Here is a 19,382-nt window from a genome sequence, read left to right on the forward strand (position 1 = left end):
CCTGGGCTGTCCACCTCCATTACATCTGAGAATGTTTACAGGCTAACTTCACCTTCTTTTCTGGTTTTCTCAGGAAAAAAAAAAAAAAAGGATTCCTTAAAAACCCTCAGACATCTGAAGCAATGTAAAATTGCAACTTTTACCCATGCAAACACACGCCATTAGCAGCCCCTGTTTTTTCTTGGAGCACATGTGACTCCTCTGTATCCCAGGGTATATATAGACAGAGCATTCAGAGACAAGAGCCCATCCCCACCGTCCAGTGTTTTCACAGAGCGGGGACTGAGCGGACGCTGTGCCACAGGACCGTACCCGCGGCAGCCCGCGCGGGGCTCAGCGCTCCCGCCGCGGCCCCGCTCTCGCGAGATCCTCCCCCTCTCGGCCGGGGCACCGCAGCGCCGGGCCGCGTCACGTGACGGGCGGCCCGCCCGCGTGACGTCAGCGGTCACATGACCGGCCGGGGCCGTCGCCAGAGCTCCCCGAGCGCGGAGCCGCCGCCGCCGCCCCGCGCCCGCCCTCGGTCCGTGCCCGCTCCCGCCGCGCCCCGTCCCTGCACCCCGACATGGCCCGGGGGCTGCTGGCGGCGGCCGCCTTGCTCGGTAAGGAGGGGGAAGCGGGCGGCCTGTGCGATCGGCGGAGTGGCGGGGGCGGGTCGCAGCGGCCTGAGGTGGCCCCGGGGCCGGCGGCGCTGGACGCCGCACCTGTAACTGGAGACCCGCCCGCCCGTCCGCTCCCGCCTGCTGTCGGCCTTCCCGGGTGCTGACTGACCCGCGGGGGCTCAGGGTCCTTGCTGGGCCATCCCGCCCTCTCCCCGCGCCGGGCCCCTGTGGCGCCCGGGAGCCTCTGAGGGCCGCCCGGGGTACGAGGGCGACGATGGGCGGGCGGCGGCGGCTGCCGCGCTCGGCGCGGTGAAGCCCGGGAGCGCCGGTCGGAGCACCTGCGTTGGGTGCAGGGACTGCGCTCCGGGGAGAACCTGGAAACGCGCCTGGAGCACGAGGCGTGGAGACGCGGGAGCCACTGATGTCATTGCTAGGAAGCAGCGCTTTTCTGTAGGGCATGTAGTGCTCCGTTGCTTAATGGCTTTCTTCCTACCCTGTCTTGAGTAAAATATGAAACGTGTCTGGAATAGAGCGATTCCAGTGCCTTGATGAGAAGGTTTGTTAGGTCGGTAAGGCTGTTTTACGAGGAAGTGTGTCTTGCTTACTGATAACTACCTTGCTTTTGGTTTCTTGTCTTGAAAGCCAAATCACACAACGCTATCAGGTTTCTGAGATGTGGCTTTGGCAGCAAAGGAAACTTGTTCAGCAGCTGGGCAAAATATTTCCCAAATAGAGTAGCAGTTGAGAATGCTTATCTGCCATCATTTTTGAGCTAGGACAGTCTTTGCGACTCCTGTAACGTCTCTTTGGTAGTAAATATCGTTATCACCATTGACCGTACTTCAGTTTCACTGAGCCCAGAAGATGCCACTCGCAAAGGGCACTGAGCAGTTCAAATATCCAGCCCTCGTGAGGCAGTGTAGCAAGCACAGTCATTTACACTGCTCCTTGCTTTTTAGGGCTGCCAGCTGAAGTGTCGTTGAACTGGTGTCATAGTGGGAATTACTTGAATAGTTTGTTTGATATAGTTATGGCTTACATGAAGAATTGCTTTATAGTTTGCTTTCAGATCAGCTTTTGTGATTTTTATGTGGTACAACAGTTAATACTTTCGGCCATTGCAGTAGTTTTCCTCTGCTTAATTGGCAGTTACAAACATCATTTGTTTCACTATCTGTGTCGCTTTCTGGCATGTTAGATGTGTTAGTTTTCTGCAACTGAGGCAATAGTTTATTTTACCACAGATTTTTTTTTTTTTTATTTACTGATAGTTGGGACTTTGTACCAGTTTCTAGTAGCTGGGTGTTTCTGCATAGCTTTGTACTACAATCCTGGGGGAAGATCTTGTGGTGCAAATAGAGACCCTTTCTTTCTAGAGTGTAGGGTTTGGGTTGTAGGTGGGGGGAGAAGAATAAGAGGTAAAGATAATATATGAGCTGAAGTATTCAGATATTCTAGCTCATTTGCAGCCTTTTAATCATCTGAGTTAACACTGGTTAGGCTAAGGTCATCATCACAGGAGACTGAAAGATTAGTGTGGGTGGGGCAGACGTAAAAACTTGTTTGGTGATGCCTTGACTTCAGGACAGCAGAATTTTTTTTCCACCTGAATACCTCACCATACCTCACTTACTATTTCAGTTTTCTATTTAGATTGAGCAGCAAGCACTAAGCTGAACGTTTCGTGTGTCAGCATTGAGCATTTTGTAATTAATTTCCTCACTACCATCAAATAAACATATGGAATTAAGAAAACATTTAGGTAGTATATGGTACATGCAGGGAAAGGGGGCTATGGGAAATGGAAGTACCTCCCCTAAACTTAGCTGCAGGTTTTTGACATACTGAGTAAGATGGTGCTTTTCTGTTGTTGAGCACGATGAGTCAGTTGGGTTGTGTGCCAAGCCCAACAGAGCTGCTCGTGCTCTCTGAGATCTAGAGCACCCGTACATTTTTTCATTACTGAAACACAGACACATCAGAGAACACTTTCCTGAAAATTTAAGATTAGAATCAGACATGTGTAGTGAATAAAAAATGAAGTGTTTGAGAATTGCAGAAGGGAAAATTAGTTTTCCAAGATAGTGTGATGCCATTTCAGAGTCACTGATGTGTAATCCACATGTTTGTATTGTGCAACTCTAGTCCAAAGAGGAATTTCAAACCTTGCTACTGATGTAGAGATAGTTGTGAAACTTGATAATGAATTCCAGCCAGTGAGCAATATGGTGCTGAATTGGTTTTTTTCAGGTTTGGCATTATTGGGCATTTGAAACTGAGACCAGTATAACTTGGTTTTCACAAAATCTAACTGCTTTAATGTTGAGCAACTTTCAAAATATTGTTTTACCAAGTGCTGCCCTTGACACAGTGTTTGTTTGATAGCTGCTTGAAGTGTGTTGACACAGTCTCTAAGGATCTGAGTTAGTGTGCCAGTCATCATGTGATAGGTTACTTGGCTTTGGCTTCAGCAGCTTTTTTGACTCGTGAAGTAACTTCTTACTTGCTGAGACCTCTGCAGATTCCCTGGCATGCCACTTTTGAGATATGTTTCCAAGGTTTCTGTTCAGCCTGACCGAGGAGTTTTATTTTTCTTGTAACCTGCTTCTAGATTGTTCTGTAGCGATGAGGATGTTTTCTAATCAGTAGCAGATGACAAAGCTAAGGATTGCCTCTAAGTACAGAGGAACCTGACTCAAAGATTGATACTTTGTTGCAACATTAACTGCTGTTATCTCTGATAAGCCTTTGTAGGTCTCAAAGATAAAAGTTTATTTCTAGCAAAAGGCACGCCTGGCTTTTGCTTGTTTCAGCTTCAACAGTTTGTCCTTGCTCTCAAGTCAGCCGTGATTATTTGGAAATTCCTTGAGAAAGCTTGGTGCTAGTGCTGAAATGGATTTCTTGGTATGTGGTCTCTTAAGCTTGGCAGAAGACACTTTTGGGCATGTAAGTGGTGGGGATTATAACAGCCCTTTGAACAATCCCTTGCATTATCTTGATTCTATATTGCATAGTTTTAAATGTACATTATGTTTTGGTATATCAGGATTCCTCAGTTTTTGGGCATCTGACTTCAAGATGGATTGGTGTCCCTTTCAGTCTTAGTATAACAGTTTCTTAACCTTCTCTGTCCCTTGGTGGCACCACTGACTATCAGTACTGCTTTTTCTACTGTTAATTCTGAATGTGAGTCTTAGGTGCACCCTCGCATTAAGAGTACAGAGTTTAAATGTGATTCAGAGGGTACTTGTTCCCTCTCCAGTGTTCAGCCTTGAGCACAGTAGTTCACAGTTAATATATTTGGTTTTCTTGTATTAAACTTCTGATGGCATCTGTTTTCTTAACAAGACTTCACTCCGTATGATACTGTATTTATTGTTACTTTCCTTGACAGGGTTAAGATCTACTCTGTAGGACTAGGAGAGTAGTTTTACTCAGACAATTAAGTTTATTGCCTTATTTCCAATATCTTCTCCTCTGGGGAAGCTTTCTCTTTAAATTGTCACACAGTGCTCCTTTCTTCAAAACATTGTTTGGGGCTGGCAGCTGCCTTGAAGAATGTCTGTTAGTTGTGTGGTGTGATACAGCAGCACTAACCAGAGCCAGTGCAAAATGGACTTGTGTGAATACTGAAAAGGGTCCAGCCGGGGGAGTTCAGCTCTCCCAGTGCACTCATGCAATCATTTGCTGTAGAGCTATCCCAAGACTTCCTTCCTTTAGATAGGAAGCCATAAAGAAGTTTCATGTGACTAAACTTGATGCAGTTGTGCAATTCTCTGGTCAAATGGCAAGTGTATGGCTGTTAGATAGCCTTTCCTTTCTAATGTTTTTGTACTTTTATAAACTGGTTTATAAAGACAGAAGTTATTAATCTGCGAACTGAAATTGGAAAACAAAACGTTTACTCCCTTGATTGAAGTCAACAATATCAAAACCATAATCTGAGATTACATGAATTTCTCTTGGCTGGCACGGATGCATATTCTGGGCTGGATCAGGAACTTGATATAATCAGGTGCGGCACCTGCACAAGTGCAGCTGGTTCTCTTATCCCCGAAAGTACTCTCATGCATCCTTGAATTAAGCTCTGTTCTCCCTTTCCCCACCACTGTGTGGGTGTTCAAGTGAGACCAGCCTTGTCTTTTCCTGCCAGCTTTCCAGGTAGCCAGCGTTCAGTCTCATGTGTCTGTTGGTGAAAGGTAAGTGTAACTCATCATTTTATGGATACCATCTCGCCTCTTGCAAAGTGTTTCGTATGTCAAGCCTGTCAAGGGATTTTCCTGCTTTCAGTTGTTCCTGTGTTTTTCTTTCTGTTATTATCCCGAGGCGGTGTAAGTTCTGAATCCTAAGGAAGTGATCTTGACTTGGTCTTCCGATAAAGGACTTGTAACTGGTGTCCCTCTCGTAGTGGTGCATACATTGGAAGACATAGCATTGTTAGAGAGTGTAACTCCTTGGGGATTTTTCCATTCTATTCTCTGGCATAGATTTAGGAGTTAAAAGTGGTGACTGAAAATTACCACTGTTCACAAAATGGCACTGAGATGACAGGATCATTGTGAACCATCAGAATGAGTAAATTACTGGGCAGTTTAGTTAACATCTACAATAGAAAATAGAAAACCTTCTTTAGAGAATAACCAGCATTTCTTATCTCCTTGGATTAATGCCGCACAGATAGTAGTGTTTGCTGTGTTTGTCATCAGAACACCTGGGCAAAGGTGCAAGGCAACACATCAGTGCTGCAGCTTAGTACAGAATGATTATGTAGGGCTGGCATCCCTTACCCTGGAGTGCTGCTGCGCAGTATTTCCAGGGTGGGCTGGAGCTGAGGAGAGTCCGTGGGTGTGACTAGGCTGTAGGATACTCTGAACCCCATCACAGCACATCCCAGGAGCTGGAAGCTGCATGTTGCTGCAGCCATGGTTTTCCTCCTGAACACTATAGGCAGTTGATGTAACTGCAGACAGTCCCATCTATTGTATGGCTTAAAGGACTGATGATATGGGATGTGTGCCCAGGTGGATTTGGATGGGTTGCTGCCCTTTATTCCAAGAGGGAGAACAATGCTAAAGAAGATTTTACTTATGCAGGAAACATCACTGTAGTAAAAAACCCCAGATTATCCAGAAGTAGCTTTTGTTTTTCCTTATTGTTAGTGTTCCATGTTTCTAATAAAAATTGGAGGCAAAGTAAAGCATTAACTGTAGTAACTGAAGCCCTCTTTGCAAGCAAGTGGTGTACACAATTACCATTAAATATACTTGGTTTTCTAGCACACAACAACCATTTGTCTCTCTCCCTTAGCAGGTTTCCATTATATAGGAGAGTAAATTGTGGGTAGCTGTGTTTGACTGAGAGGATTTCAGTTATAAAAGCTGAAACCTGAAAGCATGTGTTTGATTGTTTTGTTAGCTTTGTAGTGTTCAGCTTAAAGCAAACAACTTTATGAGGTGGATTTTTTTTAAGATACATTGTTAGACAATCAAGGAACTATTTGTTTTGTTTGACTTAGTTATTTTATCTCAGACTGTTAATATACTTTAGGTTTTTTTTGAGGTAGGTACATTAGATAAAGAAGGAGGCTGGATTTAATTCAAGCAAGATCTTTAGTTGTTGCTTTAACAGTTACCTTAAGTGTTTTCTTGCATGAGACTGTAATTGCAGAAATGAAGGCTAAAGGGAGAGATTGTCGTATGATTTTCAATTGAAAATATGCAGCTAGAATAAATATTATAAGCAGTGGTTTTTTTGGAACTTACTGGAATACAGAGGAAGCATCTGAACCAAGTGAAATTTCTTTGATGTCAGTACATTTTTGGTAATTCCTTGACTATATATCCATAATCTAGGGCTTCCAGCCAAATGAATAATGAACCTAACAAAACTTACTTTTTGCTATTGAAAGGTCTTGGACTGCTTCCATTAAATCTGAAGTACTGCATTTGCTGTGCCACAGATAGTTGTCATAGTGGGCTCTGCAGTTTATTAAGAGGAACATTTAAAGCCTAAAGTTAAGAATCTGGGGGTTGTATCAGTTTTTGTGTTTAACTGCAAAGAATGATACTGTTATAAGATGTACAAACAGTATTTTCAACTTGTAGATATGCCCTGATAGAATGAAGCAATACATTATGTAACTTTATTAGAAATATTCCCAGGATGGATTGATTCTACATCAGTTTGCTTTTCTGTAGTCTTGACATTTTGACTGTAGGCTTGCAGTGTTTGTGGGCTGGTGATGATTCATGCATTAATCACTACTCGACACTGAAACTGCCTTCACAAAACTCAACAGCTGCTTTCCTGTGAGCTGTTCCTGTGCCTTAAACTGGCTGGAGCAGAGAGTTGGCGGGACCTTCTTTCCTTCGGTGTCTTGATTTGTTCTTCAGTGTTTTTTTCCTGATTTTCTTTGCTCCTATGTCCCATTTGTTTCACTTGGTTTCATCTGCATTCCTTCAGGACCTTGGGAGCGGATGATGGTGCAGCTCAGTTCTCTCTGATCACCATCCCTGTGAGTGTTGCCTTACTTGCAGTGAAAAGCTCTCACCACTCTATCAAGGACACTCAGTGTCTCGTGCTGGATGTGTCTGTCTCATCACTGAAACTGCAAATCCAGCAGCTGCTGAATAGTTCTGAAGAAGGACTGGGGTTTTATAGGTTTTATAGCATTTGTTCCACACTGATGAAATCAGGATTCATATAATGATATTACTTTACCATTACAAAAATCTAGTAGTTATGCAGGTGTTACTATTTAATGTTTATTTATGCCCCTTATTCTTTATTACTTAAACTTGCTGAGGGTGATTTATCAGCTCTTCATTACCAGAATTTGTCTTCCATTTGATGCTTTCTGGTACCTCTGTATTGTCTGTTCTCTGAATCATTTGTAATGGATAATGTCATGTTTTCATTTAGGCCAGCAACATTTTTCTTAATTGTTTTTCAGTCCTTTCTTCCCCTCCATTTCTTTTAAAAATTGTTTTTCTTTCATTACTTTACTCAGTTACTTCATTATTTTTAGCTCTAAAATTGCCAAGATTTTAATAGCTACCAAACAAGGGAGTCTGCATGCACACTGAAGGTTTTCATTCTAGCACATTTTTCAGTCATAGTGTTAGTTCAAGGAGTAATGGATTCTTATTCCCTGCCTTTGCTCTTTTCTACACTGTGCTAGAAATCTTCAGGAAAGTGTAAACAGCTTGCTTTGGAGAAAACTAGTGCTTGCATGAATGTAAACAAGTTCCAGGTGTAAAAGTAAATTGAAACTTCCATGTGGATGAACATGTTTCTGATACTGCTCTGAACTGCAGTAAATAACATTTCTTTATGAATATGTGGTCCTTAATGAATATTTCATGTTGGACATAAAGGCAAAGGTAGGACAGTTTTCATTTGAAATAAGTTGTCTACCCTATCTGTTCTTAAGCATGTTCTTCTGTCTATCTCTGATTTCAAGTCTAGACTCTCCAAAAACTGGGTAAAGTTGAATGAATTCCAGTTTCAGCTTTGCCCTCCTTGGTGCTGGGAGAGGATGTGATGTTGCTAAGGGGAAGGCGACAAGGGAAAATGCTTGCTGAGTGCCAGAGAAATAGTTTCCAATGTGTTCCTGCAACTGATGTGCCTTCTACTGAAGTCCAGCTGACAAAAGTCCAATTTTTCCTAATAGTTGTCTTTGTACAATTGTACACACTGTAGTTTTGCAGTGAAAAGTTTTAAGATTTGTTTTTTTTGAAAACTTCTCAGGGAGGGAAGCTAGCTAATGGATAATCTGTCATCTGGATCTCTTAGCTATTATCAGCAGTTGAATGGATTAGCATGTTTGACTCCTTACAGCTTATTTGCTTGTGATAATGGCTTATGTCTTGCAGCTGTTTTTTTATCAGGTTTTCTGCAAGACTGAAGTTGTTGCAAATGCAAACTGATAAAGTGCTAGCATGAAAATGGTGCAGGCTTTTTGCAGTGAGGTTCATTTGGGGCGGGGGGGTGGGTGGTAACGAATGGAGAATCTGAAAAATAAACTATTCTAAAATAAAGAACTGGTCAAGTGCAGGAGCACTGTCAGGTATCCCTTGCTACAAATGAAGTAGGAGATAACCAGCTTTCCAGCTGTTTCCAGCCTGCCACAGTGCGTCCCCTGTGTGAAGCTTTGTTGGCAATGGGCACTGGTCACACTGGTGCCAGTCCATGCTGCCATCAGAAAGGATGACTGCTCCCCTTGCTGCATGTTCTTGCTCTGTTAAGTCAGTACTTAGGGCAGTTGTACTCAGTGTGCTCTGAGCGTAGAGGCTGGAACGGAACAAGGGGCAGAAAGGCTTTTCTCTGCTTTTCTAAGCAGCTCAGTCTGAGTTTAGCTTAAACCAGTCAGGAAAACATAACCTCAGTCTGTGTCAAGGTCTTGGCCTCCTCCTCCTCCTCTAAAGTGTGGAGAGCATGAGGACAGTAAAGAGAAGTTCTGCTGGCAATGGTAGCATGCTCTATCATGCTAATTTTTGGCAGTGCCTTCAAAACATCTGCGGTCAATCCAAGCTTTCTAAATGCTGCATTCAGTGCATGTACAGCTGAGTGTCCTGGTACAGCAGGAGTGAAGGCTGCATGGTGTGCTGTGGGGGGAAGGCAGAGTGTTGGAGGCATGCAGGATCAAATAAACTAAGCCAGGTCTGGCTGAAGATGGTAAAATGGTTGCTGTGTGCAGAGAGCACTGAAGCTGCCTTGAACACTATGACTGGTATTTGTTGCATGTCTTTCTTATCTCTTAGTACCTGGGATGTCAACAGTTTTGGTTTGGGTGGCTTTGCAGTTTTATAAATGAGGTGTTTAATTTATCTTCTGTTTGTTAGTGATGTTGAAGCTAATCTAGAGACTGTTAATGCCCGTTTCCAAACTCAACTCATGCTTAAGTTTTACTCCCAAAATGTACAGTTGTATATATTTGTCTCTTTGGGGTTAAAAATGCAAATTTATGTGACATCAAGTTAACCACTTTTTATTTTTATCAGGCTTTTTGCAGGCTTCCTCTTCATTTGAAGTGAAAGATTCAAGTGGTAAGGTCTGCATAATTGCTGATTTGACAGTAGCCTTCTCAGTGGAATACAAAACCAATGTGCAAAAAGAGGTAAGGGCAGTGAAGATCTTACTGCTTGTCATTTATTAGTATTTTTAGTATATATAAAATGTGTGGTATCATTGCACGTGTGCAGTATTTAAACTTTCTCTGAGTAGCTATGTTTGAAAAACTGCTTCAACAAAGATTTTTACTCTCCCAGTCATCTTGCATCAGCTTTTCCTTATTAGGGATGCTTCTTCTAATTAAATGGCAAGGTTGAGGCTGCCTGAAACAATCACAAACAAAATATGTGAAACTACTTTTGTGACTGAAATTCCACACATGTCCTGTTGATAACCAAAATGGCTTTCACCGGAACTGTAATGGCAAAAATACTACGAGTTCTCTTTTGGTAACTTGGTCACACTCACATGGACTAAATCTGAACTGAAACGTAGCTTTTAAACTTTTCAAACTCCGGAAATCTGTGACCTTCTTACTTAGCAAATCTCTAGATTTCAATGCATCTTTCAAAGCATTTTGCAGTGCTTACAAATTGTTCCATATTAACAGCAAAAACTTGTTAATGGAAATTAAGAATTTGCCTTAACAAATAAGTTTTGGGGTTTTTTTGTATCTTCACTACTGATTAGGAATTGGGGATTATTTATAGTCTTATTGCAGTTTTGTGTTGTTATTTTTTTCCTAGCCATCAGTGTAATACAAGGTTAAAAAAATCTTACTACTTTACCAGTGGTGCACTTGCTATGTGTGATTTGAATTGAGCCTTATATTGTGTAATCCATGTTTTCAGTGGTGCTGATGGTCTGAAATCCTGCTGATACTGGTAAATGTGTTTGCATTCAGAACTGACTTCTTTCATAACATACTTTTGTCTGTTTCTTATTGTAAGCAGTAAGCTCAGAACTTCGCAGTGAATGTTGTATTGGTCTTCAGATATCACATTTCTTCACAATGTGTAATAAACTCAAAGTATTACAGCCAAGCTACGTAGGATGTACCATTCACATTTGTTCTTGCTTAGTTGTACTACAAGAAGCAAAGCTTAAATTTTCCCATTTTTCACATGTCCAGAGTTTGCCAGATTTAATTCTTGTAGTACAGAAGTACCTGCAAATTCATATTGCTGCTTTAGAAGGAAAAAAAGTCTAAGAGGTGCTTTGAGTATGTACTATGTAGTCCTCCAATTGCAGAGAGCAAGATTCTCAAACTTGAATGTCAGTAACATGCTGCTTGCTATATAGTGGTATATAAGTACACATACATTAATGTCTGCTGTATATTTGTAACAGTTTCATAGGATATTTTAAAAGCTGTGAGGAAAAGCTTACATGTGTTTTATTTTCTACCCCACAGTTTGTACACTTTTTTCTTCCGCCAAATGCTTCAGTAGACTCACAGAGCTCATGTGGCAAGGATAACGCATCTCATCCAGTTCTGGTGTTGGATTTTGGAGGAGGACATTCCTTAAGCCTGAATTTCTCAGAATCTGCAGACAAGTACCAAGTTGAAGAGTTAGTTTTCCACTATAATCTGTCAGATGCAACTTTATTCCCAAATTCAACAGGTAAAATAAAAACTTTCTGTTGTTATTGTGAAACCCTTCCAGATGTAATACTGTCTTTTCTTTGAATACTGGTACATACTAATGCAATGAGTTTTTTACAGGAGGCATGAAGACTGTATCACATAAAAGTATCATTCAGGCACATGTGGGCACAAAATACAGATGCATCAACTCCAAGCACATCAATATGAAGAATGTGAATGTTACTTTTAGCAATGTCACTTTGGAAGCCTATCTCACAAATGGAACTTTAAGTGTGAACAGTAAGTATCTTGTAACAGAAAATGTACTTGATGAGGTAATATTTCCAATGAGAGGTTATTTCTTTTTAAGTCCTGACTAATCATATTTAAGGTGAGTACAAGCTGGATCTAAAACTCTGACAACAGCATCTTTTGAAATGAATGGACTTGCCCCAGGTTTTCTCTGTCGGATGTCGGAATCTGTGGCTAGTGGATAGTGCCCTGGGTTCCCATGGGTATTGGACTCTTCATCAGTATGGGTGTTAAACACATGCTGCAGTAGGTTGAGTGGGCACATGGCCAAAATCCTAGTTTAAGAAGTATCTGATAACTTCCAAGCATTATGGCCTCTACCAAAGTAATTTGAACTAGTTACTGTGTGCTCTAGGGAAAATGAGTGAAATAATGGCAGACAGTAGAGAATTGGTCTGTAGAGAGCAGAAATGTACATCCTCATACAGGAGGTTTTATGTCAGCTGTAAAAGTCAGGTTTTTCTCCTTCAGGGACAATCAAAAAGTCAGATTTTTATCCCGATTGTTTGTTTTGAAAAGTAGTGTGGAATTTTACTTCAAATTATTAAAGGCCAATTACTTCATGGTGTGTTTATGTCCTTTAGTTTTGTTGCAGCAGTCTGCAAACACAAAAGAGCTATATAAACTGATCACCCATACTATCTTAAGGAGTGATAAGTCTTTGCCTTAATTTTAGAGTCTTCGTTTTCCCTGGGATGTAGAACTTTTCTTAGCTGTCAAGCCCATTTATGCATCTGCTAAGTTGAAAGAAATATTAAAAACTAGGGTAGCCAGTGCTAGCATGGAATAGATACAATGAACAAGTGCCTTCTACTGCAGTATCTCTACCTTGTCCCATTTCTGTGAAAAATACCTTGCCTGATGCATGATAATAATTCTTTTATGGCTGCTTCACAAGACTGGCTCATATCTGTATGTATCATTCCCTTGATCAAACTTTTCCATTCAGTGAAGTAGTTTGCAGTAAAGATGTGTACCTACATTTATGCTTCAAAATCCCGCACCAAACCTTTCAGTCTTCAGAACTAGTTATGAAACTTTGATCTAATTGATTTTCCAGGTAAGTATGATAAGTGATCATTTATCACCAGGCTCCTCAAACATAAGACATGATACTGGAAAAATCTGATTTTTAACTTTACAAAACTTCAATAAAATCTCCCTACTGTGTAATAATTTTCTTTTTAAGACCTTAAGATCTGCTTTTATATAGTCCTCTAGTTCCATTGTTGTAGGTTTGAGCCTTCCCCCGTCCCTTAGGCAGCTAGTTACTGATAAACTTTAGATCTGGAATTTTTCCTTAATGTTTTTCTTTCCTCTGCAAATCTTTAATGAAAAGACATTTCTGCCGGTGATCGGTACAAGGCTCACTGAAGAGAAGAAGGGTCAATATTCAGTGCATCTGCACAACTAGCAATTGTGACTTCTGTCAGTGTACTAGAAGTTAGTGACTGAGGGAATGGTAGTGGGTATCTGCAGCTCTGAAAGGGAGACTTCCATTTTCTCTCTATTGGTAGTTTTGCCAGCTGCTTTCCTGTAACTGTCAAGAAAAGACGTAAGAATTTGTCTCATCTTTTGATCTGTTCTGAAGAGCTACTAGAAACTGCTCTAAATCAGTTCAGTAAAAATAATGTATCAAAACTGCAACTAGGCTAAACTTCCACTCAGTGTGATTTGATGCTTCCATCTCTGCCAACTTTAAGAAGAGCCTGTATGTGTTGAGGTCTTGCAGAGAGAGGGTAATTATTAGGTGTCTTGTATCTGTGAAATATGTATGCGTTAAATTTTAGATGTAGGCCCTTTGAGTGAGAGTTGATTGTTGCTGCAGTTGCTGCTGTCCTTAAAAAGTTGCAAGTTGTTATCCCTGGCATGTGGAGATGACCTTGGCTTGGAACATGGAAGTCTCTACTTTAGTACTGTCTTTGTTATGACCTTTGGTTTTGGCTTAGATGTTCAATGCAGGAACGTTCTTGGCTCCCAGATCAAGTTAAGATCTTGCTGCCACATGTTTCCAAGTTCTTTGGCAAATAAATCAGTCACTGTTCCCTTGGAAGTTGCTGCTGGACTGGATGAAAAGAGAAGGTGAACTTGCACACCTTCACAGGTTAACCCCGTGGAGGGTGGCTCCTCGTGCAGGGCTGAAGGGAGGATGGATGTGAGAGGATACAGCAGAAAATTTGGTATCAGATGCAGTGTCTTAGAATCCCCCTGTTAAGGACAGAAGAGCCAGAGCAATATCTTAAGGCTACTCTGGGTATTGCCAGAATAATGAGAGTGAGGGGAAGGAGGACACGTCTCCTGGGAGACCGCTTTGAACAGTGAGCAGGAGAACGGTTCCTCTGCTTTTCCCACACGAGTGCCCAGGGAGTGCTAGGGATCCCAGCCTGGCTGTGAACGGGCAGCAGAACGCTGGCTCTGTCAGGTTTATCCTGACCCGATGGCAAAGCAAAGTGATGGACCTGAATGAAAGTGGATGTGGTCACCGTGAACTTCAGTAAATTACCAGCAGAGGTGTTGTTTTCACATGCCAGGCTTTAAAAGTGTCTCAAACTTTGCAACAAGAGTTTAGGTAATCCTTTACCGCTGTTTATTATCTTTTATTAGGAAAAAAGCTACTTGAATTTGCATCGTCCCTTCTCTCAAGGATTGAAAAGGTAGATCATCCCACAGCTTCATTTTGTTTGGTAATGACTGTTTTCCTTTCTCTGCAGAGACAGAATGTGCTGAAGATATGGTCTCTACTACTACTATGGTGCCTACAACTCCTAAACAGACTACTAGACAGGTTCCAACAACTAGCCCAGCACCAACATCATCACCAGCACCAACATCACCCCCAAATCCTGCAGTTGGTAAATACAATGTGACTGGTCCAAATGGAACCTGTGTACTTGCCTACATGGGCTTGCAGCTTAATATCACTTATCAAAAAAAAGATGAAAAGGTACATTTTGATTTTTGTTTCTTCAAAGCCTTCAAATTTCTTCTTTGGGGAAGACTTGGTAAATTATTATAAGCTAACCTTTTTGTTTTAGAAGCCCAGGTGTTTGTGTTTATCCATCATTATCCTCTATTTGAATTGCTTAACCGGGTCTGGACTAGTGACATTCCAAACACTTTTACTGAAAGTGGTTCTTAAAGATTATTCCATTCACTAAAAGCAGTAGTAAATTTGTATGTTGAATCCAGGAAGTGTATATATGGTCATGTAAGAGAAGTAGTAAAAATGACCAAGATATGACTAGGGGAATCCTGTTATCAAAGTTGCAATCGAAACAAGATTTTTAAACTGTTAAATAAAATACAGAAATTTGGCCTAAGGTATAGAAAGAGTGTATGACTAGTAGAAGGGAAAATTAGTACTGTAAAACTGGACAGGCTTCTGACTTAATTACCCTCCAGCCAGCACTGAAAATATTTGGGTTTGACTTTGATGCATAAAAACTACTTAACAGCAGATTTTAATAGTAAAAAAAAAAAAAAAAAAAACAAAAAACAAAACCACCAAGATTTATGTAAGATCCAGCTCCCACCCTGGCACAAATTCTTTCCCTCCACTATTGGTGCAGAGCCTGGCTTGCCAGCCCTATGGACAAACCCAGAGTCCCAAAGGGACTGTTGAATCCCCCCAACAGGAAACAGTGGTTTGCAAAAGGAGCTACTGCATTTATTTATGATGTTGATGACTGAAAGGTAAAATCATGATCACTTATAGCTGGTGTGTGGCTGTACCGTGGCTTATTGTGATGGTAGTTGTGTTTTAGCCACCTTAATTGTGTGAAATTCCCTGATTCTGGTGTTCTGCTTCTGGTGGAATAGCTGATTGCTAGTGCAATGACCAGTGAGGAGGTGGCAAGTAGGTTTTCTGGTCACATGAGGATCAGCTAAGAGCTAGTGAAAGGGTTTCTATTTAATTGTTTGGCAAGTGGCATTTAACCCACAGCCTTCTGTAGATGCAAGACAGTATATAAAATCAAAAACCACGGACAAAACTAAAACATTTTGAACTAAAATGACATGCAACATGATTGTGCTGACAGGTGGACCCCTTAATTGCTTCTACCTTATGTCAAAGCAGTATTTTATAGCATCTTGTCCTCTGTGTGGTGTGGTGGTTCTTGATGTTTTTTCTTATGCTGCAAGGACCAAAACAGTTTGTGTGGAGAAAGGAGTTGGGTTCTTGCCTGCAGGTAGTCAGGGCTGCAGAAAGCTTTGTTAGGTGTGCCCTTAGTTGTGTGTCAGCCTGGTAACTCAGGTGTAGCCCTGGGTCTGCCCTGGTGTCTGGAACATAGGGCCAACACAACACTGTAGGCATGAGACACAAGCCAGCCACACCTCAGCTGAGTGTAAGGTGATGTGCTCAGTCTCTTCAAGTGTCATAATTGCTCCCCTTCTCTCACAGATGGGTTTGGATTTGCTGAATTTCATACCACCTAATACAACTTCTTCTGGGAGATGTGACAATACATCTGCCTTGTTGAACCTGACTTTTGAGAAAACAAGAGTTATCTTCCAGTTTGCATTGGTAAGAATCTCTGCAGCAAGCGTGTAGGGTCTGCAGCACTTTCCGTGTGGGAAAACTAACTGGGGAAAGCGCAAGAGGAAAAAAGACAGCTACAGAAAGGGGAGTAACTAGTTCCTTTGGTTTTAATACTAGGATTTAGTGGGTTTTTTATGCTTGGTTACCACTGTTTGAAAAGAATATGTTTGTCTATAAATGCACATATACATATGTGTACACAGAAAAGTATTTTGTATGGAGTGGGAACTTCCTTGAAGATTGTGTTGCTTACTCTTTAAGGCTTCTTGCCGAAACTGGGAGCAGCCTATGACAAGTGGGCATCTAATCAAATTTTAAGCCTGGAGCTGGATTTAAGTCCTCTTTAATATTCTGTGTAGAGCCCAAAGGCCAAGTGTGCTTGTCTTCTGGTCCACTATGATGATTGGGAATCCTGTTTCCCACAGCCCTGCCCCAGGTGCTGTATTGGAGCTATGTACCTTGAGGACTGAATCCACTGTTTGTCAGAGCTTCGTGCTCTTTTTTTATGATCACCTTGAGCTGTTGCTATTAAAAGACTCTACAGCTCTGTGGGGTACCAAGTTCATTGCTTTAGGCTGCTTAAGCAGTGGGTGGGACTATGCCTGCAGTGTGGAAGACAACACTTTGGGGGTGACAAGGCCCCCTTTCTCTGTCTCTTTGCCCTGTCACAAAATAATCTTCTTTAAGGTGCATACTTTCTGTAGCTTTTCTCTCCTGAAGTCCAACTAAACATCTCCTCTGGATGCTAATCCTGTTTGTGGTCTACACTTTAAAAGCCCTTCTCAAAATGCATACAGAATGGAACCTGAACATGAACAGCTTATGTTGTACATCATCATCTTAAATGACAACTACTGATTTGTTGGTTTTTGGTTTTTTTTTAAAGAATGCCAGTGCTGAAAAATTCTTCCTGCAAGGTGTGAGTGTAAGCACGACCCTGCCTTCTGAAGCAAAAAGTAAGGACTTCTAAAAAATCTACTCTCTGTGACTACTTCTTTAAATATTAAGGGTAGCCTGCATTAAATAATGTACGAGAAATGTTGGGGATGAGTGTATCAAATCATGGCTCTATGAGCTTACAGCTCCTGCTCTTCAGATTTATGTAATAAGACTTTCTCTTACACAGATCCAAAATTTGAAGCATCAAACAACAGTATGAGTGAGCTGAGAGCTTCAGTAGGGAACTCGTACAAGTGCAGTTCTGAGGAGAATCTGCAGGTCACGGACCAAGCCCTCATCAATGTATTTAATGTTCAGGTCCAGATTTTCAAGATTGATGGAGACAAGTTTGGGCCAGGTAAGAGGTTTGCATTTGGCAGCCCCTGTCAAATCCAAGATTTGTGAAGTATACTTCAATATAACATTCTGTAGTCAAATGTCAGCTTGTGGGTGCTGTGCTTAGCCTCTGCATGCCCCACTACAGATGATGTGGGGGCTGATTAAGATGTCCAAGTTGAGGCTAGTGTGAGAAGTATGTAAAAAGCTTTGAAACAACTTGGACTTATTCCTGATGGTCCAGAGAAGAGTTAAGGAAGTGTGCTACCTTTCCCTCCAAACTGTGTGCAGACAGTTATGTGAAAGGGGCACACCTGTCCCTTGTGACGATGATGAAAGCAAAATGACTGTGGGAAGGGTCACATGGATATTTATAATGGCTAAATTTGTGTGTAACTAACAGCTCTTGAGGAGGAAACAATCAGTATAATCTCCATATTGTGTATACAGCTGGTATTAGAAAGACTTCATCCTGAATGATCATAGTTAGTGGACCTGGCTTCCTTTTCATTGTTGACATGCTAGCTGAGCCAGTTTTGTTGACATGCTGAGAGCAGAATGCTGAAGTTCTGGATGTAGCCATCTGTTGGTGCACTCGTACCTAATATGGATCTTTTTCTCTCTCTTCAGTGGAAGAATGTCAACTGGATGAAAATAACATGCTGATCCCTATAATAGTTGGTGCAGCCCTTGCTGGTCTTGTTCTAATTGTCTTGATTGCTTACCTGATTGGCAGAAAGAGGAGCCATGCTGGATATCAAACAATTTAATTACTTGCACTAAAATCCAGCATAGATGAAAAGCAATTGCAAGAGGCTGGGGGAAAACATCCCCCTACATTTCCCCCTGAACTGGTTGATATTGTAAGGTAACATCTTTTCTTGCAAATTGCTTCTTTAAAGTCTGCTTTATTAAATGTGAAATCATCTTGCAGCATTTAACTATGCACAAAAATAACTTCTGAAGATTCTGGTGTTTAATTTTGCTAACTAGTTTTAATATTTACCCACTTAGAAACAAGCTAAAAGTTTTTAAGGGTGCTTTTTTGGAATTGGCGTAAGATTATGTCAGCTACAGATTCCAGAGAGGGATGTTGCTAACTCTGACTCAATTTCAGAACTCTTAACAAAGGGAAAAGGTTTATTATTTGCACCGCTGCCATTGAGCGATGATGTTGAGCATACTGATGATGCATTTGAAAAAATTTAGTAACAACTGACAAAATTGAAATCTAAAATCTGACCTTCACCTTGTCTCTTAGGTGTGTATTTTTTACTAAGCTTTAAACTCAATGCCTGGCACATGCAGGGTGTGAACGACGCAATACTCAAACCTTACAGGAACTCTTTATGATTGGACAACTCCCCTGTTTGATATTTTTGATGCTATGCCAGCTTGTTAGGAGCTGGTACTTTTTTAAAATGGGTGTTATTTTTATTTACTTTTTTTTGTAAAGTAATTTCAGTCTGTTCTGTTGGAAGGTTCAGAGAGATCCTGTTTACTGCACATGTGTACAATATAGATCTCAATCTGCTGATTCTATTGCTTTAAACTTGGCTGGGGGGTTGTACACTTCAAGGATCAGTTCTTATGTATGCATTGCCTGTAACAATGCTAATAAAGACACTTTTTTTCTGTATTTCTTAGTATTGCTGATCACTCTTAATACCATTTGTTGACCATTTATTGAGGGCTGAAGTCATGGTTTGGCTGTACTTGGGAAGCTTGAGATAATCTTTAGTGTGGAGTTAAACAAATGCTTAAGTTTTTTCTTTGTGGTACAAAGGAAAACCTTAATATGTGTGTGTGTGTTGGAATCAGGTTCGTTTTGCACTTTGTGTTTGGAAACAAGGAAAGCTCTGTGTTGGTAACCTGAGACCTGGAGGAGTTAACTCTTTAAACTCTCGCTTCCTGAGACATCTAGGTACACCAGTCTGCCTGCCTAAGCCTCACTTTCTGACAGTGCTGCTAAGGTTCTTAGTCTTAGGACTGTGTAAATGACATTCCATGTTTGATTTTGAAGTTGGCTTCTTACCACGAAGTAGGAAACACACGT

The 19,382-nt window shown here is 41.3% G+C and overlaps 1 protein-coding gene and 1 long non-coding RNA gene across 2 annotated transcripts in view; one reads left to right on the plus strand and one right to left on the minus strand.

The window, feature by feature from the left end:
• The window catches only part of LOC137468455 (uncharacterized), a 224,167-nt gene that overhangs the window by 113,128 nt on the left and 91,657 nt on the right, over window positions 1–19,382 (minus strand). The window lies entirely within an intron of this gene.
• Window positions 464–18,965, plus strand: LAMP1 (lysosomal associated membrane protein 1). Its single transcript, XM_068180209.1, has 9 exons — window positions 464–599; window positions 9,602–9,717; window positions 11,026–11,234; window positions 11,333–11,499; window positions 14,223–14,455; window positions 15,914–16,036; window positions 16,938–17,007; window positions 17,178–17,348; window positions 17,957–18,965. The coding sequence occupies exons 1-9, from the start codon at window positions 563–565 to the stop codon at window positions 18,094–18,096; spliced, it is 1,266 nt and encodes a 421-aa protein (XP_068036310.1). The 5' UTR covers window positions 464–562; the 3' UTR covers window positions 18,097–18,965.

Source organism: Anomalospiza imberbis, chromosome 2, assembly GCF_031753505.1.
Source record: "Anomalospiza imberbis isolate Cuckoo-Finch-1a 21T00152 chromosome 2, ASM3175350v1, whole genome shotgun sequence".
NCBI classification, from domain to species: domain Eukaryota; kingdom Metazoa; phylum Chordata; class Aves; order Passeriformes; family Viduidae; genus Anomalospiza; species Anomalospiza imberbis.

Bases quoted from the DNA above. Each gene is read 5' to 3' on its own strand.
- LAMP1 (XM_068180209.1), top strand. From the start codon at position 563: ATGGCCCGGGGGCTGCTGGCGGCGGCCGCCTTGCTCG. The intron at 600-9,601 runs GTAAGGAGGGGG...TATTTTTATCAG, and splicing joins GGCGGCGGCCGCCTTGCTCG to GCTTTTTGCAGGCTTCCTCT. The intron at 9,718-11,025 runs GTAAGGGCAGTG...TCTACCCCACAG, and splicing joins AAACCAATGTGCAAAAAGAG to TTTGTACACTTTTTTCTTCC.